The sequence below is a fragment of the Gymnogyps californianus genome, chromosome 1 (genome assembly GCF_018139145.2).
Source record: "Gymnogyps californianus isolate 813 chromosome 1, ASM1813914v2, whole genome shotgun sequence".
NCBI lineage: Eukaryota > Metazoa > Chordata > Aves > Accipitriformes > Cathartidae > Gymnogyps > Gymnogyps californianus.
The window spans coordinates 60,170,890-60,198,017 of NC_059471.1; the positions used below are offsets into that span (position 1 = coordinate 60,170,890).

Consider the following 27,128-nt stretch of genomic DNA (forward strand, 5'->3'; position numbering starts at 1 on the left):
AATAGCTTCTGGCATAAATAAATGTTTAACCGATCGTTTGGTGTCGTTTCACCTTAATTTAACCCAAGAGTATTCCGAATATCGGCCATCCCAGAGAGGGTTGTCCACGACGGTCCTTTCTGGGACCCGACACTACCTCACATTGTGTGACGGTTAACTATCTAACAAAATACTGCTCTTCTCTTCAACATCTGCTGTTTTGTTCATTTTAATGAAGATGTTTCCCATCTTTTACCATAAAAACACCAGTAAAGTAATGCTTTATTGAAACTACTTCCAAGCACAATAAAAACATGTTCTTACTTGTTTAAGTTTCTTCAGATCTTCGTCAAGTTCCAAGTTGTCCAAAATAACAGCAACAAACAAGCTGAGTAGAATCTACAAAACAATTGCAAATTATTTGTTAAAGCTTGCCTTATTTTTCTTAAGAAGTACTATGAAATGACATGGAAAAATGAGGGCCCTACTGATGTAAATGGGAGTCTTGCCTTTGACATCTGTTGAACTAATATCACCTGCTACTCTATGTATGTCTGCTAGCCATTTTGCAAGTACTAAATTGGTTTTTAGCTTATCATACAATTATTATATGAATTTAAAAACTTTGAGTTCTAGGTTTTATGACCAATGCATTCTATATGTTTAACAATATACCCATTAAAATGTATTTCACATGAAAAGAAAATTAAATTCATCAGAAATAATTAAAAAAAACCCCCACAAAGCAGAATCCTAAAACTACTCGTAAAGCTAAGGTGCTTTTCAATTAAGGTGTGAATTTTTAGCACAGAAGCCACCTAACACTAATTTACTTCATGCACTTGCTTAATGCTCAGAGTGACTCTGTGCAAAGTAGCTAACTCCACTTTGAAAGAAAAGTAAGCTGCCTCATTATTTGCATGCATCGGGAGCCACAGTATAGGAAAGCCATGCACTTTCATTTACTATACATTAAATATTGTGTAGATATGCCTCTAGGAGGAAGAATCCCAGAGGAAAAAAGTGTATATCAGATTACTGTATTTTCCTTGTGTAGAGATACTGACCAGAAGCCAAAGAAGATGCAAATGTGACTGATACAGCTGAGAAGGAGACAGAACTAGGAGAGCAAGGATGTAGGCGAGGGAGGATATCACCGTTCAGCATATATCCTCAGACAACTTACATCTTAAGGCAGTAAATTTGTATACACATAGCTTTACAGCTGTCAGCAACTGCCAAGGTTTTAGTCTCTGAGTTCAAGGCAAATATCCTCAAACATACTGACCTCCTACAGGCAAGCACCAATTTCCTAGAGATAGCGGAAGGAATCTAAGCTCTTTTAAAAGAATTACAGGCCTAAAATATTGCTGTGGTCTTGGATCACTGAGTGACAACCAGAGCAGACATATCCGTCCACCACTGTTGTAAATGAATTGTAAGTTTACCTGTCATTCAATCACACTGGAAAATTATTCCCCATCTACATGAAATTTAAGTAGCTTAGTATACCAGACAAGGAGTTTGGAACTCAAACTGCATCTGAGCTGGGTGTCTGGACCTTGTCCCAGAGCAGGATTCCCTTTCCCTCCATGAACTATAAAGGTACAGAAGACACAGGAAGGCCTCTCACCCATAAATTTATAAAATGTCAATGTTCAGAAAAAGAAATGTTCTTTTAATAGGAAACTGGCTTTAGCAATATATAGAATTTCCTGCAGCTGTTCGAAAAGACATATTGTATATGCCATGTACTTAAACAGTACCTCATACAGTTTTTCAATGATCCGACTACTACGAACAGTGGAACTTAAGATGGCCTTCAGAATGGCAAAGCAAGACAGAATTCTGATAAAATACATAATCCCTGGTACAAACTACTTCAATCCCTAATTGCTGATGAACAGTTTTGCTATCATTCTGTCAGGATTTTATAATACGGTGTTTTTCTTCTTCAGATACTTTATACAGTCTGATAACTCCAGTACCTGCAGCTCAGAGCATACTAGTTAAGGAAGTACAGTTCCACACTAAAAAGAAGCATAGTACTCATTAAATATATCACCTCTTACAGTCTTGCTGCTTCATGGACAGATATGTATCAAGGCATCGAGACCTTTATTAACTCCCTTTTCACTTTTTTTCAACAACAACCAAAGACAATGTACCACAAAAGAAAAGTTAAACGCAAACTTGTTATTTGGTTAACTTCCTCCACTGCCATCTCAACTAATAACAGTCCTTGCTTCCAACAGAGGTTCTGTTTTTTGAGCTTCAACTTTTCTTTGCCTTCTAATGTGAAACCTATTCATTTCATTCCAAGGCTCTACAGTCTGCTTTGCCAAATGCCTGCAATTATCACTTCTCAATTCTAATCCTCCCCCCTCTTCTGGCTGGTGAAAGTCATTTCTTCATTTGACTTCACTCTTGTTATTCACTGATGACTGTTTATTCTTAGAACTCTTCTTTTTGGTTTTAGTAGCAGCCCAACCGTTTTCGTGTTCCTTTACCAATTCCATGTTATTTTCTTTCTTTAAGCTTCTTCTGCCTCCAGACAACTCTGTAATACACAGCTTTTCTCTTCCAGGGTCTGAGGAAGATCTTAGAACCGAAACTAACAACTTCGTAAGGCCAAGTAATTCTGCAAAGTTATCTTAGCAGAGTTTCTTCATCCATGTAAAATCTGCGTATGTGAATTAGAAGAAATGTGTACACTTATGAAGCAAAGCAAGGACCGTGTACTTAAATGCAAATTCCCTGTAAAAGGACTGAGGATGGTGTACTGAAAAGTGACTTCGCTCCTAGCAAAGTGCGTGCTTTGAGTAAACAAATGGAGAAGTCCCAGATGACTCTTTCAAAACACAAAACATAAAGCAGAATACTAAAATTGCTCTTACAGCTAAGTTACTTCTCAATTAAGGTGTGAATTTTTAGCACCGAGGCCACCTGACACTGATTTACTTTATGGACTTGCTTAATACTCATCTAAGAGATAAAAACGCATTCCAGTTCAGACAATGTTCTTGGCCAAGAATCAGAAAAACAGCAATGAGATTCTCTAACCAGTAACTGCTTTCAAATCCATGACCAAAACTCACTTCCCTTTTGCTTTCTATCCCCACTTCCCAAGGAGTTTTAAAGATTACTTCAGCATGAAAAGTCGCTCTTCCAGACCCCAAGGACTCCTCTGAACCTTGCGAGCAAATTACATGTCCTATATATCTGCTGGCTTATACTTTTGTTTGGCTTATACTTTAATTATTTGGTTAAGCAGCTCTAAGAGCATCAAATGCACTTTACTGCCATTTATAAAGTGGTCAAGATTTCAATCCATATGAAGGAACCCACTGCACCCACAATTACAGTCGGACTATTCAGTCTTTAGAAGTGAAACAGGACATACTGTAAAGTAAAAGAAGTAGATTGAAGCTGATGGAGATTGTATAAATACAGTCAGTACCTTACATAAGTAGACAACTGAGCAAAGAAAGAAAACGGAATGAAGAAAGTGAAAATAAGTGCATCAAAAACTGCAGTGAATGCAAAATACAAAATGAGCAAAAGTACGGTAAGCAAAATGGTTATTCCCCTGATTGTGGTATTTTACTGTGTTGGTACTCAAAATACAGTACCAAGCCCTTATTGATATAGGATATCCAAAAAGCTGTTTTCCTTACCATTTTCTCTATAAAAACCTGGTTTTTTAGATATAATCCCCATTTCCATACACATGCAGGGAACTGCTGTATTAGTTATCATCCTTTTCTTGCTTGATATACTATATCATACATTTTCCATGCATTGATTTTGCATCAGGCAACAGGAAAGTAGTGATTTCTAGTTAAGAGTTTATATCCTGAGGCTTTACACTGCTCACTTTAATTACTGCTGTAAAGAGAATGCAATGGAAGCTGAGGAGACCAGTTCTACATGATAAATAAAAGCACTCGCTTAACTCTGCAATCATTAGAACTGTGAAGGTACAAGACAGTTAACAATTATATTGTTAGTCTAGCAGTGTGACTTGGATCTTATGAAGAACAATACCTCACACCAGAACAAAGGCCACCACCTTATGCCACATGGCTGAAGGGTAAATTCTACCACATCAACGAACTAATCCTAAAGCCCTCTACGCTGAAAATGAGCATCTCAATTAGTTTTAACTAACTGAGAAAAATAAGTAATAGAAGAGCTATGAGAATAATTCAAAACAAAGAAAAGCACAGCACATTTGCAAGTGAAGACTTACCAGAGTAGCAAAAAGATGATACAGTATAAAATAAATAGCAACTACTGGTGCCCACATATGTCCTACAGCATTCAGTGTCTGATCCATGACATCCACCCAGCCTTCCTGTGTGAGAATCTGAAACATTGACATGAACGCCTGCAAGAAAAAGAATTACAAACATATTAACAATTCACAAATTATATTAATATGGTTTTATTGACACATTCCTCAAGTTGATTTAACAGAACAGAACACCTGCTTCAGTTTGGTTTTTAAATCTTAATAAAAAATGCATTTCAATTTTTAACGTCAGGTGAAACGCTATTCCAGAGCTAAAGGAGAAATAAATAGCTCAACCTTTGACTGAACTGTAATCTGCAACTTGTAAACATAGTCCTAGCTCCATTAGCCCATATGAAGAGCTTTTTGGTTTCCTCCAGGGCTGACAAAATAGGAGAAATATCCCGAGTATCAGAGATCATTGTTTGGAATGTTATACTGTATTACGATTTTTGCATTATGCTTATTCTTTGGTGTTACCTCTCTATAAATATACCTATAATAAAGTGTTATAATTAAATGTGACCATATATTTATGTTATCTTAATAGCAGAAGCATGCTAGGCATCCCACAGATGAGACTAACGAATACAAGGCAAGGTCCCAGTACTTCCACTCGTTTCAGTCAGTCAGATTCTTCCCCTATACATTTTGTAAATAGCATTCCTTGTGGAACTGTTCCTGTAACATCTTCAAATCCCTTCAGACCAGGGGTACATGTCAAAAATAGAGGGAATAATGGAAATGTTTCAACCAGCTGTCTTTGGTGATAGGAATATATGAATCCAGATAAGCCTAGAATCCAGATGTCTCAGACCTCTGAAACTCCAACTTCAGCCTACAGCACAGACCAGAACCTAACTCAACCTGAACAATGTGTGAGCATGACATGTACATCGTACACAGACACTGAGGACTGTGCTCTGCCTCAGCCACAGAAGTTTGACTATGGTATTGAAGTGTGGATCTTGATAGTCTTAAATCTCTCAATGAGGCCAACTGTTGCACAAGTTTCTTTTGCTTTTGCCTGACATCAAAAGTACTCTCTTTCTAGACAGCAACGATCAAAGCTGATACCTTACTGAAGTTTAATACATAACAAAAAAGTGTTAGAAACTGAAGACGTTAACAATGCAGCTTCCAGATAAGAGGATTCCTCGAATTCAAAATGTTAACACAGTGATAAAGATACATTATGTCCATGCTCAGTGTGCCCAACACCCCCAGCAACAGCAGATTAACACAATAATGCACTTGGCACAAAGAGAACAGGACTCTTCTTGTTACACCCATGAGAAAACAGTACCTGGAAAGCCCTTTGCATCAACTTACCCTAAGCCCAAATGCATGCTGGAAAAGCTGAAAACATGTAGATATATAAACTTATGTGCTTGAAAAACAATAAAATGGGTTCTAATTTATTTCTAAAGCTGCTGGCAAAACTGACTGGGGGGGGAGACTTCAAGTTTATATTACTAATACTAACTAGAGGCAAGTACTTTGCTTGGGCTCCTTATCAAGTTTGCAGAGTTTTTCAAACAAAACAATGTCTTCTCTAAGCAGTTTCTCCCAATGCAAACAGGACCCTTAAGGTTACACCCACACCCTTAAGGGAGTCCACTCCAGGCTGTGATATCTACCCTGCAGTGTAGGCCAATTTAGTCTAGAGCAGACTGTTGATGTGCATGCATTCAGCACTTGGTCCTGCATCTCCTCCTGGCCCTATGTGATGTCCCTATGGCCATAACATATCATTAATATTTGGTGACAAGGAGCTGGTTCCAACTATCTGAAATAATACGAAGGACGTGGCATAGCTTGCCACACACTGTTTCTGTATTATGAAATCAAAGGTGTATGCTGTATGCTTAAAATTTGAAAGGAAGGCCTGCAAGTGCAAAGCTTGCTGGGGTGGTGTAGGAGGGCTGGGTAAGGCAGGGACAACCTAATCTGGTGCATCTTGTTATGCAAGGCACTGCATAAAAGGCACTGCCTTTTTGGGGTGCCCAGTTGGAAAGAATTATTCCCCTGCCCGTGCCCAGGGATTGCCTTGGAGAGAGTTCGCTGGAAGCAGGAAGAAAGTTAACAACTAAACAGTACCAGGAGGCCGGTGCTTGAGCTCAGTGTCTGGCCCTCTTTCACTGACCACTGATAAGGATCCTAGGACTAAAGCTTTTTCTTCTCTGTCCATTATAACTGGTACATATTTTCAAGTACAAAAATTGGATCATGTTGCCTCTAGATCATGTTCAGAGGAAGAACTGTCCATTTTTACTCTGTTAGGGGGGTCCCAAACATTTAGCTGCTAATGGCTTTGTAAAAAAATTGCCCACTGGCTCTCACAAAAAAACCCCACACCAGAATCCAGCTCAGTTTCTTATTGCTGCTATGTTCTGTGGCACTCTGAAGCAGACAGAAGCATAAACAAACTGTTAGGTTAAGATCAAGGAGTTTGAGAGCTATTTTTACAGTTGCTTTTCAGAATTAAATCACACTAATCAAATTTTCAGAGATGATTAAGCCTACAAGTCCAAGTCACTCACAAGAAGTGAAGCTAAGGTGTACATGGAACAGATCAAGGTATCCAAGTGAGCAATCGAACACATTGGGAGATGAAGTTAAACTTAAGACTTAAATTTCTACATCAACAACATCTTGACCAAATGTAATCTCCCAACCTTTCCTTTGAACACACAGATCCCACAGAGAACAAAGGCTAGCATAAACTGGAAGCAGCAGAGAAAACTGCTCGCAACTACTTTTCTGTAAATTCTTTGTCAGCTAAAATCTTTGCTGTGTCATGTGTTAGGAGAGCCCAAATATGAGGGCTGGAATTTGCACAGTGCCCTGTACGTTATGTTCGTGCCAGTAATCTTGGCCTTAACTAGCAAGCTGCCGACCTGTGGCCAGATCCTCCCTTTGCATTAGTGCCCCCTCACAACCACACATGCAGACTCCTTACACTGTGCAAAATTACGAACTCTTATTAGAGATTCCTTTCCTTACAAAAAATCATGATGAGGGTCCTGCAAAACAACCCGACCCCAACAAGTGTTATCTAGCTCTGCAAAATACCTCCCCATGCAAAACATGCAGAGAAGGAAACATTGGGGATCTTTAGCTAGGAGAGGCCTTCTGTAGCCAGAGGGGCATGTACAAAACAAGCAGGAAATTCAGCCTCCTTTATAGCTGCCAGCAGTGCTTGAGGATGAAGAAGACAACCACCCCATCAGTGCTCAGCACACTTCTCAGCTTCCCTTCGTGAGGAGGAGGTGAAGCTAAACCAGGCAGTCGCTGTTTCCCTGCACTCAGAGCATCTCTGGAGCCAGTGGTGGTCGTACCTGACTGCTGTGACACTCCTTGCTGAAATATAAGGTGGGCACTACATTAAGTAACACACCCCACTGCTGGCTTTAAAAACACCTGAGGGACTGGATAATTAAGCCAGTGCAGTATCCCTTCCTCTGAATCACACTAAATTACCGTAGTTTATTGCTTTTCAAAAATATGTATTTTATTTAATTCTTCAAGGTATAAAGATACCACCAATACTATGTTGTGGACATCTCATTAATACAAGTACTAGATTAATTTGGAAAAGACATTCTTTTAGCATCATAAAAATCTAATCTTCCATCTAAACCAGTTGTTCATAAAGAATAGTTATAAAAAATGGCCTTTCAATAGAATTTAAACATTTTATTATAACATTAAAGTCCAGTATATGACAAAACATTAGTTTTAAGAAAATAAGGCAGTGCACAATAAGTATGTGCTTCGCACCCAGCAATCTCCTTTGGAGCAAGTTATTTTTAGCTGAAAGGTATGCTTCCCACTGTTTATTTTAAAATTAATTTGAAATGCAACTAGCTGACAGAATCAACATCTGTGAAGATGAGGCTTAGAGATTTATGCAAATGGTGATTTTCTGAATTAATTCGTGTTATAGAAAAGACTGTCAATTTCTTTGAGTATTTATGCCCTATTACTTAATTAGCTGTTTTGATGATGGAAGTCAAACTACCTTTTTATTTATAGTGGAAGATTGGCAAAGGTTTGGTGGAATATATGAGCCGAAGTGCTAGTTCTGATATCTTGTCCAACTATTACAGAGGTGGTGCCACAAAAATTACTACTTACAGTTGTAATGTACTTGACTTGTAACTGCTGCTTGTCCATAAACATTATGGGCCAAATCCCAATGGCCTTATTCATGGAAGCAGTCCTACAATCAGTGGGATTACTTCTGCAAATTAAGCTAACAGGATTTAGGCCAGTGCTGTGAAATGCTTGCAATCTGTCCTACCTGTGTAAAGTTACCTTTTTCTCCTAACATAGTCATGAGTGCTCAATAACACCCTGAAAGAAGAGTAGCCATCCTGTAAAAATGTGACAGTGGCACTGAGACTGTAACTGCATGTCCTGGTTTTGGCTGGAACAGAGTTACCTCTCTTCTTAGTAGCTGGTACAGGGCTGTGTTTTGGATTTAGTGTGAGAATAATGTTGGTAACACTCTGATGTTTTACTTGTTGCTAAGTAGCGCTTCTCTTAAGCCAAGGACTTTTCAGTTTCCCATGCTCTGCCAGCAAGCAGGTGTGCAAGAAGCTGGGAGGGAGCATGGCCGGGGCAGCTGACCTGAACTAGCCAAAGGGGTATTCCATACCATGGAACGTCATGCCCAGTATATAAACAGAGGGCAGTTGGCCAGGAGGGGCGGTTTGTGGCTCTGGCATCGGTCAGCGGGTGGTGAGCAATTGCATTGTGCATCACTGGCTTTTTCTCCTCCCCCCACCCCTTCCTTTTTTGTTGTATTCCTTTTCATTACTATTATTATTATATTTCATTATTACTATTGTTAGTATTATATGTTACTTTAGTTATTAAACTGTTCTTATCTCAACCCACGAGTTTTACTTTTTTTTTCTTTCCTTTCCTCCTCCTAACCCCACTGGGAGGGGGAGGGGGAAACGGCTGCGTGGTGCTGAGTTGCTGACTGGGATTAAACCACGACACTGCATCAGAGAATTAAGACTACTGTCGTGGTTTAACCCCAGTCAGCAGCCAAGCACCACGCAGCTGCTCCTTCACTCCCTGCCCCCCCTGCTCCCAGTGGGATTGGGAGGAGAACTGGGAAAGAAGGCAGAACTCGTGGGTTGAGATAAGAACAGTTTAATAACTGAAGTAAAACATAATACTAACAATAATAATAATGAAATATAATAATAATAATAGTAAGGAAAAGGAATATAACAGAAAAAAGAAGAGGGGGAAAAAGAAGAAAAAAACAGTGATGCACAATGCAATTGCTCACCACCCGCTGACCGATGCCAGAGCCACAATCCGCCCCTCCCAGCCAACTCCCCCTGTTTATGTACTGAGCATGACGTTCCATGGTGTGGAATACCCCTTTGGCTAGTTCGGGTCAGCTGCCCCGGCCATGCTCCCTCCCAGCTTCCTGCACACCTGCTTGCTGGCAGAGCATGGGAAACTGAAAAGTCCTTGGCTTAAGAGAAGCGCTACTTAGCAACAAGTAAAACATCAGAGTGTTATCAACATCATTCTCACACTAAATCCAAAACACAGCCCTGTACCAGCTACTAAGAAGAGAGTTAACTCTGTCCCAGCTGAAACTAGGACAACTACATTGTTCAAATTTTTTAAGGGATGATGCTTAGGTTGAACTAACATTTCACAACTTGAGCTTTCTCCAAGCTCAAGGCTAGGAGTGAAGTCCTGGTTTTGCTGAAGACTGAGAGATTTTTGCTGGTGAGATCAGTTGGGCCTGGTTTTCACCTTGTGTTGACTCATTTAAAAGAAGAGCAGCATTCCCAGCTTTGTAACTTGAGACACCGAGTAGTCAGCACATGGCCCCAAACCCCAAGAGAAACCAGGGCATGGAAGTTAGAGACACTAACAACGTGTTTTGTTTTCCATACAGTGAATTTTAAAATTTCTTAGCGTCCATTTTACACTGATGCCTTTGAACAGACCTCCCCCTCCCATTCCTTCCTCAGAGGGCCCAGCCGCCCCCTGTCCTTCTCATGGCTCAATACGTGCAGCCCAAGAAGATATGCAAAAATAGAGATGGCGGATCGGTTAAAAACTGTATAGCAAACATCTAGATTTTTATACTTAGTATTAGAGAGAAAGCCAATCCATTTGGGAAGTTGCAATGGCCAAAAGAAGGGTGAAATTTGTAGCCATGGCAACACTGAGCTTGTGCCTATTGACTGTTGTCAGGAAACCATGTGAAAACATGCAATTTAGAGGCATTAGCGAAAGGAGGAGGTCTACTTGTTCCAAAACCCATGCTGTGCCTTCTTATAAAGCACTTACAGTTTCAAAATGATTTTAGGTTTTGTCTGTTTCAGTGTAGAAAGCACTTTAATGTATAAACTTAAAATTTAGCCTCTAGTGTCACCATTTTCATTAGTATGCTTGTCCTCTCTGTATTTGTAACTGAAAAAGTCCACAGCAACAGTCCTGGCCATTTTAGGTTTGCTCTTCTTTGGGGGTAAGCTCCTCAAAATTTATCTTAACAAATTCTGCTATGGTAGAACTCATATAATCTCCTACATCATATAGTAATGCAAGTATGTCTTCAGTCATGTTTTGAAAATAATACATTCCAGGCAAACCCAAAATTGCTTATTTTATAACTGTCTTATTGTAAACAGATTCAGTGGTCTTTATTCAGAGCAGACAACATGAGTGGGAATCCCCAGCCTTTGCTAGGAAGACACACTCCTTTACAGGGACACCATCACTCATACCATCAATCACAATTTTTGAGTACAAAATTTTCACTGACTCTATTAACCTATTAAGAGATGTTTCACTAAAAAACTGCAAAAAGAAACCACATACTGTAAATTATACTTCTGAAACATTCATAACAAGGTGAATATGTATACAAATAAACAATAAGTAAAAAATAAGGAGAGATTCTTGCTTCTGGCTATCTCATAAAAAGTATTAAAAACATTTCAATTCAGTATTGCTGGAATACTCCTTTATTATTGGTAACAGGTCTTCTGTTTTTCCAAAACTTAAGTCAGAAAATAGAAAACAAATTTCGATATTTTCTCTTTGTAAAAAACTGTATAATTTGCCAGAGAAAATATTTTGTCACTCTTTGAACACGTATTTAGTATATACATATATCTGTTAAAATTCAGTATGATAGAAGCTCTTATTGAAGCTTAAATGGCCTCAGATTGAAATGCTCAAAATAATTTAAAACTTTACTAACATCTTGATATATCTCGGCAATGTTCTACTGCAAGTGGATCTTTCTCAGATACTTGTATCAATCTACCTAGTTAAAACATGCAGGTGGTTGTGAATCAGACTTATTTTAATTATACTACAATAATTCTTTCAGGACTTTCATTGCCATTTTGCATAAATAATAAAAATAATTCTAAAACAAAATTTCATGGTGATTTCAAACTTGCAGTTGGAAGTTTTTTTCAGAAGTTATACATGGGAGTTGGGCATACAATATGGTGGTAATATCACTCAATTTAGAGACAGAGGCCTGCCTTCATTAGAAAAGCTTAAGTTTTATTTTTTTTTTTGCTTTCTTCAGTATTTAAACAATGAATTATACTGAATTCTTAATGATCCTACTGGCTGCTTTCCTAAGCACGTTTTCCAAAATAGAAAGCATGGTGTTACATTATTCCCTGTGGGTAGGTATTTTTTGTCTTATGTTTGATGGCGAGCTTCCCATACGTCAAGTCCAGGTTGATAATTACAAATTGTTGCCTAGCCATTTTGTTTGCTAAATGCATGACCCTTGAGGCTGCCTTATTCATTGTTATTTAATTGTTCCAACCAATGCACTTTCACTAAAATAGATACATTGGATAACCAAGCTGGAATGACAGAAACAAATAAATTGTCACTGGAACCAATCCATGTATACTCAGTCTAATCCATTATTAAAGAAATGGCAGTATTTTCATTCAGAACAGTGTGCTTCAATAAATACATTAGCTCCAATTTCCACTGATTTTCAATGTTCTGTTCTGAATTAACGCAATGCCCATAAATATCCATTATTTATACCCAAAAGGCAAACACTTATTTTGTCAATGCAGACAGGTTTTATAACCCTGTGTAAAACAAGCATTCCTGTACAAATCAAGAAGAACCACTTTCATTAATATGAAGATATAAATCATGTGTAGACATGTTTTATATAAATTTTGTGGCTAATATTCACGATTGTGCACATGACTCCTCTTTCTGTAACACGCTGGAGTACCATTAAGCCATATGCTTTGTTGTGTCATCGCCAGGGTGCATACGTAAAATTTCTCTATATTCCCTCAACAGCAGAAATAGAACACCTAACCCAAAGAAAGACAAACTTCACTACTGAAGGACTACAGGAAGATTGTTACACCCCGAAAATACAATTCTTTTATTGACACATATGGAGATAAACTGCTCCATGGTTCTCAGAAGGAAAGGAAGGCTGCTAATATAATAACAAATATGATAGAATCATAGAATCATTTAGGGTGGAAAAGACCTTTAAGATCATCGAGTCCAGCTGTTAACCTAACACTGCCAATTCCACCATCAATGGTAAGAAAATATCAATGATAAGAAAATAATAACAAGCAATGAATAATCGATGCTTTTTATACTTGCCCGTGGAAAGGTTGTAAATCTATCCAGTTCTTCCACAAAGCAAAACATCTGTAAACTGATTGCTGACATTACAATTAAAAGGCTGGCAGTAAATACCACCAAACTCCCAAGTTTTTTTCCTGGTCCAAATATCTTATACACAAAATCCTCCAAAGCCGGAGAAATCTTTATAAGCCGAACTACTCTAAGAACCTGCAAAGAAAGAGAAAATACAACTGTATTAATTATTTGATTATCACGTTAATCAACAACTTTTCACACGATCAGAGACTTCAAGGCCAAAAAGGGACTTGCAGCCTTGTAGCCCAGTAAATATCAGGTTGCCACCACTTGTAACGGACCACAAGTTGTATGTTAGGTTAAGAACACAAGCTCTGGAACCTGTCAGGTTTTGTCTGTACTTACCTTGGCTCGCCTGGAGATTTGTTTTAGCTAGCAACAGCAGTTACCCAATGACCAGGCAACTGTTAACCTACTTTGTCTTTTGCTTAGCTTTTTACAATTGTGTGGTGTAATGCTTATTGTTACATATTCTTTTTTTCTAACATATAGTAATAACAAGCTGCATAGAATGAGTGATCTATGACCCTTTCATAAAATGCAGCATTGAGGCATACAGGCATGGGATGACAGCAGAGGTCTTGAGAGTACAGGCACGGGAGGATACTCAAGGCCCCCAAGGCTATAATCAACTCACCAATCACAAAGAGTTATCACAGAAATGCAATTGGGTAAAGCTGTTTTTGGGGTAACAAAGGGAACATAAACATAGGCAAAACACACCACAGATAGTAAATCTGAATGTAATGATGTGGAATTACAGACCATCGAAGGTTTATAGTGTGTTACCAAACGTAAGAATGGCTTCAGGCAGAGGTCAAAATATGTCAATCTAGATTTAGCAACAGAGAAGCTACTGCAGTGCTAGGTAAATTGCTCCAGTTTGATTATCATCCCTGCTAAAAATTGATACTTATGCTAAATGAACAGGGTCCTGAACAGTCTTTGAAGAAAGCTATGCTTTGAGCAGCAGGCTAGATGAGATGACTTTGAAAGGCCACTTCCAACGTAGATTTTTCTATGATTCTGTGTTACTTGTTATACCACATTACATATTCATATAAAGAGCTGCCAACTCTTCTTCTACAAATCATCTTTGCATTTCAGTGACTCAAGACAAAATTGCTTGCATAGTGTACCATATAACCTAGCAAGTTTGGTAATAAACATATTTTGCTTTTTCATACTATATACAACGAGGGAAATTTTGGGTGGCATTTCTCAGTATCAGAGGAAACAGCATTGTGTGCCACTGACATATTTGACACCTCTCAGTATTAGTAGCAATGGCAGAACTGTGATCGTGTGTGGAACTCCTGACCCATTCACTGCTGACTCTACCTTGGAAAAGCTGCTCACAGCTCTGATCCTCCTATTTCTGCCACTCATGGTGGCACAAACAGTGACATAACATCAGTATCAACAAGAGGCAGTGGCAGCCACAAGAGCTGCTGGAGACAAAAGACAGCAACATAAGAGGCAAATGAGATTCTCCAGTTCTCACAAAGAAAAAGACTCTCTAGCCCAAGGTATCACCTATATTTCCACAAGAATCATATTGAAACTGAAAGGTAGGAATTACAGCGCAATTATAGGCTGACCTTACGTACAAGTCAAATACAATCACTGTGCTGCTTTTGGAGAGAAAGTAAGTTTGACAGAAGTTGTTCACAGAAAGAGTTCACTGTACCTTGTAGCTTGCTAATAATGTACACCTTTGCATTTTGCATGAAACTCATCTCCCTACCTATCTGTCAGGTATGCAGAATATGCTAGTCATCTAGGCTTTACTGCCAAAGGGGAGAGAGAGAAAGTCAACTCAAGAGAGCAACTTATTCCAAACATAGCAGATCCCTTGCGTGACATGGGACGAGCCTTCACTGCCTTCAGTAGTTAAAAAGGGTCCTAGATACAGAGGTTACACTAGACAGCTTAACTTTCACAACATTAGAACAAGGTGAGATAAAGTCCTTTCTTTCACCTTGGTACCGTGATCACATTACATATAATCTGAGTAAATGAAACTGGTTACCAAGACAGTGACAGACAGTGAGATGAGTGAGATTTCCAAGTACTATGAACATGCGAACATGGTGCCTTCTTACTTACAAGATCTACTTGCAGTGTAAATGTTAGCTCTGTTCCCATCAATACTAGTTTCAACACTGATCCCAGTGGGGTGAAGATTTAATGTTAGTCGGTATTCTGAGTTGTGTTTTAGATAAACTGTATTATCTGTCTTACTTTTTCCCCCCCTCCTTTGGGGAACTTTAACTGACCTTTAAGCAACACACTAATCTTATTGATACTATTTGTTTTTTTCATTTATTTTCATTAGGCGACAAATTGAATCTAGCAAAAGTACACTCTAATGAACATTTATGCATTCTGTGTAATTGGATTGCAAATTGTATTAAATTTAAGAGCTGTAGAAGGTGCTTTATTTGGATCAAATATAAAAATATGTTAAAAACCAAATCAAAATGAAAAATACAAAAGAGGAGCCACAGCTTTGTTACAAAGAATGGCTGCATCTCCTAAAAGGTACGATATTTATTCAGAAAATGATTCAGCAGTATTTTCCCCGAGCACAAATACAATACCATCTCTTCACTCCAGTACAGGTCAAATTCTGTTTAAATCTCTCCCTTTTATGCTGGTTCATTACAGATCTCTGCAATAATATGCAAATTATGTCATTTCTCCACTGATTTTGTGTTCTATAGATTGTAGCCATGGAATGGTGCTTTTCTGTAGTCTTTCACAGAGGGCTTTGCAAATGAATGTGTTTTGAATGAATGTACAGCAAATGCAAGAAAGATAGGTGGGAGGGTGGACAGTAGCCAATGTGGTGAAGAGTGAATGATGTGTTGGCAAAAGGTAATGATAAAGACCAATGCAGACTGAAATACATGCTAAGGAAGACTAGATAAGCCAAATGATATTTCTGCTTGCTATCCTGGAATGTGTCAAATAAGACTTCTGTTTTCAGTAATCTGTTTTGTTGGCTGACAAAGAACACATTTAACCTGTCATCATTAATACGTAAAGGCCTGGAAATCTGCCTAACATCAAGACGTAGCCACATGAAAAAGACTTTTTGACCCTGGTTGATTTGAAAATGTGTTAGTCTAGCTTGCCCAGAAGCTTAATTGTCGGGGAATACGGTGCGTACCTCCCTTACAGCGTACGCTGACATCAAAGGTAAAGTATTTTCCAACCTTACTGTCATTTGCCTCTTAGGGGATTTGGATTGCAAAATACAACCCAAATCTTTCAGTGTAGCAGGTGTTTCTGCTTGTAAAATGTATGTCTCTCATATATTTTGGGAAAAAAAAAAATCACATCCTGACATTTTCTGTCATAAAAGCTAGCACTTTTTAAAAAAAACCCCACCATCACCGCCCCACGAAACTAATTAAATCCATTAAAAAGAAAAGACTTACTATTTTATTGTCAACATCTGGCTACATTTTAATTATACTTTCAATCCTATGAGTTAGTGATGATGTTACCCATTTAGTCCAACATGTTCATAATTTATACTCAAAATTCCTAGAAAGAAATCATCAGATCTAAGAGGACTCTGCCTTATTAAATATGGACCAACTATTAACTAAGTTCCTAACTCTTTTAACTGAGAGCTCCCAGCTAGGTTTCCTGTGTGCTTTTGACACAAGGGTGCAATGGCATACTCCTGATAGATCATCCTTTCTTGGAAGTTAGAAATATCATGCCACAATGAATAACAACATTTTACATATTTGGACAGCAAAATCAAAGCTATATAACCATCTAAAAGCCTTCAAATGATACCAGGTGAAAGCAAAATAGAATTTGTCATCCCGACAGCTTTCTTGAGCAGGTTTGTAGAACCATTTAGAAAAAATACACGATGGCATATGCAGAAGTCTGAAAAGGCCATCATATTTCAACCCACGCCTGGGGAGACTGCTCCCCCCATATTGTACTCAGTTGATTACAATACGTGTCACTGTAGCTAATCACATTTATTGACAGAACTCTGTCTGACCATTTATTATTTGCCCTTATTGATTATTAATTATTCACCATGCCAATCCGTTGCTGAATAATGGACAGATATGAATTCTTTAACATATTTTTTTAAAAAATCCCTTTCTTTAGGACTGTAGAATATAATACATTATAATGAATCTCAGCGCTCCCTCCCACAACTGGAGCAACCGTAGGTACTTCAAGGAGGATGAATGGGAAATTGGCTGGGCTGGCTGACAGAGGAAGAATCAGAAGTCTGAATTAATCAGTCTTTCTTTGTCTCTCCTTCCTGCTCTTCCCGAAAGTGAAAATGTAGGAAAAGCCTCAATAAACACACTTTCCCTCTAGATAAGGAATGGTTGGAGAGCTACAAAAACCAACTCTAAGATGATCCTGGAGAAATGACCTCAGAAGACCCACAATAACTGGAGTGGAGACTCTTAGTTAGGCATGTGATTGCCACAGAGATGAAGATTTGGAGAAGCAACAGCAAGCGTACTGAGGCCTCAGGGACAGAAGCCAGGAAAGCAGTGGTGGACCCTACAGGAAGGTGATGCTGTGAACAGCTGTATGCAAGGTCAAGGCTCAACGAAGGGGAGCGAATAAACTAATCCAGAACCTACTGAACAGTGTAGCTCAGAAACGAAATGGGAGTTACTGAAAACAGAAAGGACTTCTCAGCAAAGTTAGAAAGAATCCTATTTCTGTAAATCCACCCAATAAACATAGTTAAGAACAGACATATTTGTTATTTTAAAGATATTCTCAAAATGAGTCAATATTGTGAGAACATCAGTAGTCTGAGAATGGAAGTAAATGAGAGCAAAATGTTGATGGGTAATGTTTTTAATTGGTATATAGAGTAAAACGTAAAAGTAGGTGATCATACCTGAAAATATGTAAATTGAGAGTGATAGAGGTCTGGATAAATATGAAGAGTGGTTCCAATTACAAGCAGCAACTCAAACTTGTGAAGAGATGAGCTGATGTATCCTGTGAAACCCAAACACCAGATCTTCAGGAGAGCTTCTAAATCAAACAGAACTGTAAAAGCAACCTAGACGAATATATAAAACAAGAAAGATGCATTCAAAACACTGAGTTAAATTACGAGTTTCTATGTCATGATGTCTATCAAGGTTTTGTACAGCAAAAATAAAGATCTCCATAATATTTAATAAAAAAGCTCATACTTTAAACAGAATAAACAATCAATAATAGATTTCCTAACACGGGCTCATATTCTTCCTTAAAATGTACACTTAATGAAATTTTCTGAAGTCTTAACACAGACATGTAGATTCCACAATTTGGAAAGCATGAAATAATAAATCCATCCAGCTGACCTTTCACTTTGTGCACACAGATAAAAAGGAAAACAACGATGAGATCTTTTTTCAAAATGTGAAGCAACACATATGAGCTGTCTGAACAATTTTAAGAGGTCTAAGGAATAAACCAAAGTTTAAAGTACTTTTGTTTGAAAATTGCTACTTCAATTTTCTAAAACATCCACAGTAATACGACAACCAAAACAGGTAGAAAAGGGGTGATGGGACTTAAGCATTACAACAAATTAAAAAAAGACGAAATTCAAACTCAGTCCAGAATTGGCAAATTTTCACAATTTTAAAAAGAGATGGTGTTAAAGAATTTGAGCCAAGAGAGTAAGGTGGGAAGTTGCAGGGGAAGAAATCTACTTGTAGGCATTGGATGACTGTGGGATTCTTCCAGAGGCCTTTCTTGAAATATTTACACACTAAAATGCATAATGTTCAGCTTGAAAAAAGGGAGCCTATTTTGCATAGGTTTACTTCCTTCAAGATTTATTTTCTCTTACTTCTCTCACTACCGAAAATTCTTCTGGCTAGACACACTTCTTCCTCACCTGCCTTCTTACTTTACCACTGTATATACTCTGAGATACTCTCTCCCTCACCTCCCAACAGCCAGGCAAATCAATGGAAAAGATGTTTTTCCTTCACTCAGCAGTTTTCCTCTCTGACCCTTTACACACTTTGAGGCTTAAAAGAGACACTGAAATAACATCAGGTGGCATCTATATACAACTAATACTTTCAAAGTGCTGTGCAAACATTAACAAAATACAGCTCAAACCTCCTCTGAGCGAAATCATTATTAGTCTTTTAGGATGGAGAGATTAATTGACTGTGGGCCATAAGGTTTACTGGATTTGGCAGGGGATAACAAAGTTAGAGACTAAGATTTTAACCCTGAATCTGACAGTGACAATCTCTGGGATGCTGCTTTAAGTATTTACGTTACTTAAAATTTAAATTCTCCAGTCCATCAAAAACACATTTATCAACATGAAAGAGAGGTTTTGTGACATATAGCTAAATAAAATTTTACATATTTTATGTGTACAGGACTGTCACAAGCAGGAGTGGAGACGGAAATTAAACACTGAAGTTTATGTCCTATGCTTACTCCCCTAGTCCACACAGCTGTTTATAAGCAGTGCTACCAGCTATATTATATGGCTTCCTCAAGGCATGCAAAATAGTTAGCAGGCTTCAAATGTCCTCTGAATGATTAAATCAAGGCAAAATGCTTCACAGAACTCCAAAATTTTCTTCACATTAGGAAAGAAATACGACTAAGCAATACTTGTGTGATTTCAATCATACACAGTGTAGGGACACTTTCATGCTCATATTCTTGAATGTATCTGGCCAGTTGTTCGGCCCTTGTTCTGGCAGCTCAAAGAGCTCAAGGAGAACAATGAGCCAAATTTGAAGAAACTACCCCTTTACATGAAGAACTCTATCTGAAACACAAGGAAAATGTTTTATCAAAAATTTTAAAATGAAAGCTCACTTTTAAAGGAAAAAACATCTAATTGAGTCCTGAAAGAATAAGGGGGGCGAATTAGGAAAAACGTAACAGTGGGTAGAAAGCAGCTGGAATTCAGCTTCCGAGCAGGTGGAATAACAATGCCGTTTAAATACACACACACATACATACTTCAGAGTACATAGGCTTCCCATTAGGACAAGACTAACAAATACGATGTGAAGTGTATTTTAATTTATTCTAAAAATGTGTGGGCGGGATCATTTGCATTTTACATGCTTGTCAAATGAATTCAAACCACTAGCACTTAAAAATGTATCAAATGGTTTGCATAACATCTGATTACATTTATACACCTGTCTTCCTGCTGACAGAGCTTGTATTTTTTTCCTTCCTTGTATTTAATTACAGGAGAAGATTCAGAATATCTGACTAGAACTTTTTGTTAGGTGTGAAATGTAATACAATTTTATATACTTTTTTTAAACTGAAATCCCTCCTTTCATGGCTGTAGAGGCAGGGGAAAGGCAAATTCACATAAAAAGCCAGAGCAGACCCACAGAGAAAAAGCAGGTGTAACACATGAGCAGCCACCCTCCACCAGGTTGCCAATTTTGCTTTGGGGAGGCCAATGAGGACCTACTGGGAATGGGCTGCTTCTCTGAGGGCTACCTCCCATTCTGTTACCTGGAAGTTTTATGGTATTAACGCCGCCTTCAGCAACGTTAACTTTTGCCAGTAGCCCCTTAACATTTTTTCTGCAGAGGCAGAGCTCAGCATCAGCCAACATCCAACAGTGACAGACCCAGCTAGTTTTCCTTTTAACTGTGGCTTTCTTGAAAGGTTATCAAGCTCTTGGGAAAGACAAGAATTCTTCTGAGCACGATCAGTGGGATTAAGGGCACAGACCTCCAGCACTTCCCTTGCTACCAGATTTGACACAGCACTCAATCTTTCCTTCAGCCAGGACAGGGCAAAGGCTACACAAAGGCAGCAGTGCAAGGGGACAGACTGCAAAAGGAACCTAGGAGGAAGTGTATAGGAGCACCGGGTTTTGAACTCTGGTTTTCAGACCATTTAAAGCAATACTTGGAGGAATCTCACACGTCTCCAATAAGTCTTCTGGTCTGCAACCTCTTTTAATGGAAAACTATGTGGCAGCTGCATATAAAACCAAACATCCATCACTATTCTGTCTAGGTATTGTGCGGGTAAAGTCAACATCCTCAATAACAATTACCAAAATGGATTTGAAGCTCTATTCTTTCCAGGTTCTCAGATGCTGCATTGGGGTTTTGAGTCATCCTGTGAAAAGTCTGGTTTTGCTTAATCTGCAGGGCTGAGGTATACAAGTTGAAATGCTTGTCAGAATCTCTTATTTACTACTGGGTATACAAAATTATGCAACCAATGGGATCTGGGTTTAGAATTCATTTCTATCCTTTATCTTCTTGTCTAATCTTTGCCTCCTTTTCTCTTGAGTCTGTCTTCACTCTCCAACAAAGAAAACAGTTTTTTTTCCTTGGTACTGGATATCTCAATAACTTCACTTAGATTGGTCTACTGAATTTAAGGGGATGTATTTTTACAGCTCTAGGCCACTACAATGTGTGGTCCATAGAATGGACCAAGTGAGCTATTTTATTAGACATGTCTGCTCCTAAAGCCAGCAGCTTCCAAGATGACTTCTGGAAAACATATCAGAAAGCCAGATACGTTTGCTATAACCTGTCTGGCCATTTCCTTTAGCAAAGGGAATCTCCACTGCTGTTGGCTGCTCAGGTAAGCTCCCTCTGAAGGGAAAGCTTTCTGCAGCCTAGTCTACTGGAAAATACAGAGCAACAGCAGTGCATCCTGTTCCAACCAGTCTCCCTCATCAAGGAAACAAACCAGCCACTGTGGAATAATCCGCATTGTTTGAGTATTCAGCATCTTCAAGGCTCTTAAAAAAATTTCTTTGTATGCCCTGTGCTGCAAAGAACAAGTTTCACAATAACCAAGTAGGAAATGACACCAGCTTATCAATTTCTCCTCTCTCCCAGGATTTTTTTTTACTCTTCTGCTCTTGATACTGTATTTTATACCTCCTTCTATAAGTTACTAGGGGTTTGTTCTTGTTTGATTTTTATAGTGTCTCCAGTAAAAGCATCACAGGTAAAAAAAAAAAAAGAAAAAAGAAAAACAACAAATGGACATCAAAAGAGTATGCCTTACAAATGAACAAAATGCCTTTCTCTATTCCAGACTAATTTATCTTATATACTTAGAAATGTAAACATATAGAATGTAAACAAATGAGTTTTCTGACCACCTCCCCACTAATAAATCAATAATCTAAGCTATGCAGAGACAGAAGAATACATCTTTAAAGAAAACTGGACATTGCTTATAGGACAGAATTATAATACACTAGTCTACATGATATAGTCATCTTCAATTATTAAACCCTGGCAATTATTTTTGTTGTGAAAAAAAGCCCAAACCCTACACTTGAAATAGATGTTGAAGACAGTTTTTCTAGCACTGATTAATAAAAGCATAATTATACTATATATTCAGTGCCAAAATAGAAATAGCACATGCAGCGTTTCCTATTTTGAATATAAATAGAATTAATGTTATTTTGTTAAGAATCCAGGCTCCACTTGCTGTATCCTGGGCATAAAGGAAAAATGCCTACCATGAAAAGTTCATGGTCTCAGGCTCTAATGCTGACTTAATTATTTGTTTCCGGCCTAGGATATTATACTGGTTTTGGCTGGGATAGAATTAATTTTCTTCATCATAGTTTGTATGGTGCTGTTTTGGATTTGTGATGAAAAAAGTGTTGACAACACAGGGATGTTTTAGCTGTTGCTGAGCAGTGCTTACACAGTCAGGGCCTTTTCTGCTTCTCACACCACCCCACCAGTGAGCAGGCTGGGGGTGCACAAGGAGCTGGGAGGGGACACAGCTCGGACAGCTGACCCCAACTGACCAGAAGGATGTTCCATACCATATGACATCATGCTCAGCATATAAAGCTGGGGGAAGAAGAGGGAAGCAGGGATGTTCGGAGTGATGGCGTTTGTCTTCCCAAGTAACTGTTATGCATGATGGAGCCCTGCTTTCCTGGAGATGGCTGAACACCTGCCTGCCGATGGGAAGCGGTGAACGAATTCCTTGTTTTGCTTTGCTTGCGCGCGCAGCTTTTGCTTTACGTATTAAACTGCCTTTATCTCAACCCACGAGTTGTCTCACTTTTACCCTGCCAATTCTCTCCCCATCCCACTGGGGGAGAGTGACCCTGTGGGGCTGTGTGGGGCTGAGCTGCCTGCCAGGTTTAAACCATGACAGAGATTAAAATGACTTTCCCTGTCCTCACTTCTGTCCTCAAATCTGTGGGGGGTGTCATAACAGAATCCAGCATTTGTTGATTTTATTCCGATGTCTTATTCCCAGGATCATCCTCTTTCACGTTCATGTTGTTTTTCAAATATGCTTAGAACCTGAGATAAAATAAAAGTAACACATGACACAACTACTCCTGTAATTGTTGGCTGGGCCAACATTTACTCAGTGTTCATACAGCTATCTCCAGTGGCATGAGAGACAACAGAGCATGACGCAGCACTGATGTCTCTACAATCTGCACTCTTTTGAGGGTTTGGACTCTGATGCTACCTTTAACTTTTCTTTGTTTTTATTTTTGTCCCGGAACTGGTGAAGCCTCAGCTTCATAAGATTTTAAGAGATCAGATACAAATTCTAAAACTAAGATAAAGTAAAAAATGGGTATCAACTCAACCTCCCTTAAAAAAGGGAGATTCATAAAGCATCATAATGTTATGGACTAAAGGGTTTAAAGTTGGGCACTTGAGTCTCTCAAACGTATTTAGACATTTAAAACCACAAGAGTACAAATCATCAAACTTTTTGACTTGTGATTCCTCTGCCATTGGTATATTGGTTGCCAACAAGGCAATACCAATGGCAGAGGAATCACAAGGAATATACTGCTATCATGCGCTCTAGCCTAAGAATGTCCCCTCTGGCTCCTAACAAAGACTGTGTAATTATCGGAGCCAGAGAAGCTGCAGTAACCACAAAGCTAGACATGTGCCCAATCCAGGCAACCGTGATCAACACTTTCAAGAGAACTGATCTCGGTGAATTTCAGCACTGGTGGCTTTATACTCAGATAAAGTGACAATTCACAGTGCCCATGGAAGTAAGTATTTTCAATAAAGATTGCTACAATACTGATTTCACTCTTGATTCAGGAAAAACAAGTATCTATTTGAAGCTATGCCTGTACCTCAGTACCAAAGACTTAAATTCTTTACTTTTTTTTTTTTAAACTGAATTAAATAGTACTAAAAAGACATGTAAGCAAGGTTCTAGGATCTCTAGTGCATGTTCTACAGTAAAATCCTTGACCAGCTAATGACTCAAGCAGGCTCCCTGCCAGTACGTCACTTGTAAAGAAACTTTTTACCTCCACTTCACTGGTTCAGGAGCACAGCCTCCTCCTTCACCAAATTCATGAATGGATAAATGTTTTTTTTGCAGTGTGGTCTTGAGGTTGCTGAAGCCAGGCTATTTGCAACGGTATTTTCGTTATGCTTAAGAACCTTCTTGCTGCTAAGTATATGTCGAATAAAGACGATTTAGGAAGAAGTACTATATTCTTGAAAGACAGTGTTTTGTCATTTTTTTAAAGTTAAATTCTTCTGGATGTTACACTGCTGCTAGAGAAAGATAGCAACTCAGCAGCCATGCATTGCCTGCAGATGTTATACTTAAGCCTCAGCTCATTACCACTGACATTTTGTTTGAGGAAATTACCTTTCAAAAGGTTGTAAGATAGGGCTGTCAGCCATTGTCAGACAGAGGAACTTGAACAAGTTAGCAAAGAATTCTCGGAATGCTTAAGGGAATAAAAAAATTACATACTCAAATGTGCTTGACATTCACATTTTCTACTTTAGCTTATCTTGAAAAATATCCAGATAGTCATTTCAGCATACTCACCTCAGCTAGGTAAAATTCATCATATTGTCTCTTGAAATTTTCTCCTTTGTAGTAGTTACTAGCAGCAACAATCACATCTACAGCCACCATGCTTAGTATGAACATATGAAACACGGATGACCTCATCATTTTCTGCAAAAGAAAAAGAAAATTTTATCATCAAAATGAGTCAAACCACATGCATTATAAAGTTTTATTACACTGTCAAAACATAATCAGGTATAACAATATGTTTTTATAAAGCTTCTTTACATGATTCTGATTTATTACTCTTTAAAATATGTTTTAATATATTGCTTCAACTAGTTTATATGTGCAAGTTGGGTTTTTTTTTCACTTTTCAGTGTTCTGTTTGCCAATTGACTTCTTACTGAAGGTTTATCATTTAATATGATATACATTGCTTCAGTATGTTTTTAAAGCATAAACTGTACTTCTATCTGCTCAGTTGCTCTTGGTTAATACTCCTTCATTATGATTTATTCATGCAGATCTTAATGACTTATTGTTCAGGAACAAATAATATCAATTCTATCTTCTGCATTGCTTTTGCTCAAGAAAGACAAGTAATATGGGATTCATCTGATGTCAGACTATTGCCTAAAAGTATAAAACATATCTACATATAGTAGATATGCACATCTGGGCCAATGAACTGTGAAGTACTTCACAGATAACTCACATATCTGTGCACTTAACGCTTTGTATCACTGCTGCTGCAATCCCACAGGAGAAAACAGAAATGGAGGCACACAGCACTGGCCAGGAGTCTACATCCACGAGTTACCAAAACAGTAGTGATAAGAGGTGTGCCAGAAGTTCAAAGAACTAACTTCTAGGCCCCCACCACAAAGAGTGTGGACTTATGATTTACCCTGAAAACCTAACCACTACCCTCACTGGGCCAGCCACAGCTGTTCCCGTAGAAGCTAGAGTCAAACAGGCAGAATGTAGTGTTATTCTACCTTAAACTATCTTTGAATGAATGGTCACTAATATCGAAATTTTTTACAATCTTTCACAAGTAATACAGTTTATGTCTTTAATGCTTATTTGCAAACACAACATAAGTAAGTTATACACCATTATGGTTCCTTGTGTTTGTGTGTAAATTTAAGTTCTGTTCACATTGGAAAAGGCCATTTTTATTTGCTCCTGAGTTTATATGTAAAAGTGCCTGACAAAATTTCAGGAAAAATAAAACTCAAAATAGAGAAGAACTCTTGCCTCTTCTTAACTTCTTCCTAAAGACTTTGTGTGCCTGTACTGGTTTATATTCACAGAATCACATAATTATTTAGGTTGGAACGGACCTCTTGAGATTATCTAGTCTGCCCCTGCCTGCTCAAGCAGAGTCAGTTAGAGCAGGTATTCCAGGACTGTGTCCAGTCAGAGCTTGAATATCTCGACAGATGAAGACTCCACAACCTGCGTGTGCAACCTGTTCCACTGTTTGACCACCTTCACAGTGAAAGAGTGTTTTCTTGTGTGCAGATGTTCAAAATTAGACAATGTCCCAGTGGGAGACAGAAGAAAAATAAGATCACGGAATCTCTGAGTTTAGAAGGGGCCTCTTGAGATCATCGAGTCCAATCCCTCTGCTCAAAGCAGCGTCACCTAGAGAAGGTTGCTCAGGACCACATCCAGTCAGGTTTTGAGTATCTCCAAGGCTGGAAACTCTACAACCTGCCTGGGCAACCTCGTCCTGTGTTTTTACAGTGAAAAAGTTTTTTCTCATGTTTAAATGGAATTTCTTGGTGTTTCAGTTTGTGCCCATTGCCTCTTATCTTACCACTGGACACTACTGAGAAGAGCCTGGCTCCATGTTCTTTACCTCCTCACATCAGGTATTCTTCCGTACTGATAATATGGAGCTTGATTTTCTGAGCTTTATTTTCTCCTGAGCTTTATTTTCTCCAGGCTAAATAGCTGCAGCTCTCTCAGTCCTTCCTCATATGAAAGATGGTCCAGCCCCTTTATCATCTTTTTGGCCCTCTGCTAGACTTGGTCCAGTATGTCCACATCCTTCTTGTACTGAGGAGCCCAAAACTGGACACAACACTCCTGATGGCCTCACCAGACCTGAGTAGAGGGGGATCACCTCCCCCAGTCTGCTGGCAATGCTCTTCCTAATTCTGCCCAGAGAGTTGTTGGCCTTCTTTGCCTCAAGAGCACACGGCTGGCTCATGTTCAACTTGTCCACCAGGACCCCCAAGGCCTTTTCTGCTAAACTGCAGCTGGTTGGTGTCAAGCCTATACTGGTGCATGCAGTTATTCCTTCTTC

The 27,128-nt window shown here is 38.7% G+C and overlaps 1 protein-coding gene across 1 annotated transcript in view; it reads right to left on the bottom strand.

Annotated features, from left to right (window-relative positions):
• NALCN (sodium leak channel, non-selective) overlaps window positions 1-27,128 on the bottom strand; it is a 260,771-nt gene that overhangs the window by 109,008 nt on the left and 124,635 nt on the right. Inside the window, exons 11-15 of the mRNA XM_050903338.1 lie at window positions 24,845-24,976; window positions 17,904-18,071; window positions 12,938-13,129; window positions 4,232-4,369; window positions 304-378 (exon numbers count right to left, since the gene is read on the bottom strand). Of these exons, the coding sequence (XP_050759295.1) occupies window positions 304-378; window positions 4,232-4,369; window positions 12,938-13,129; window positions 17,904-18,071; window positions 24,845-24,976 (705 nt within the window). The remainder of the gene's footprint in view (window positions 1-303; window positions 379-4,231; window positions 4,370-12,937; window positions 13,130-17,903; window positions 18,072-24,844; window positions 24,977-27,128) is intronic.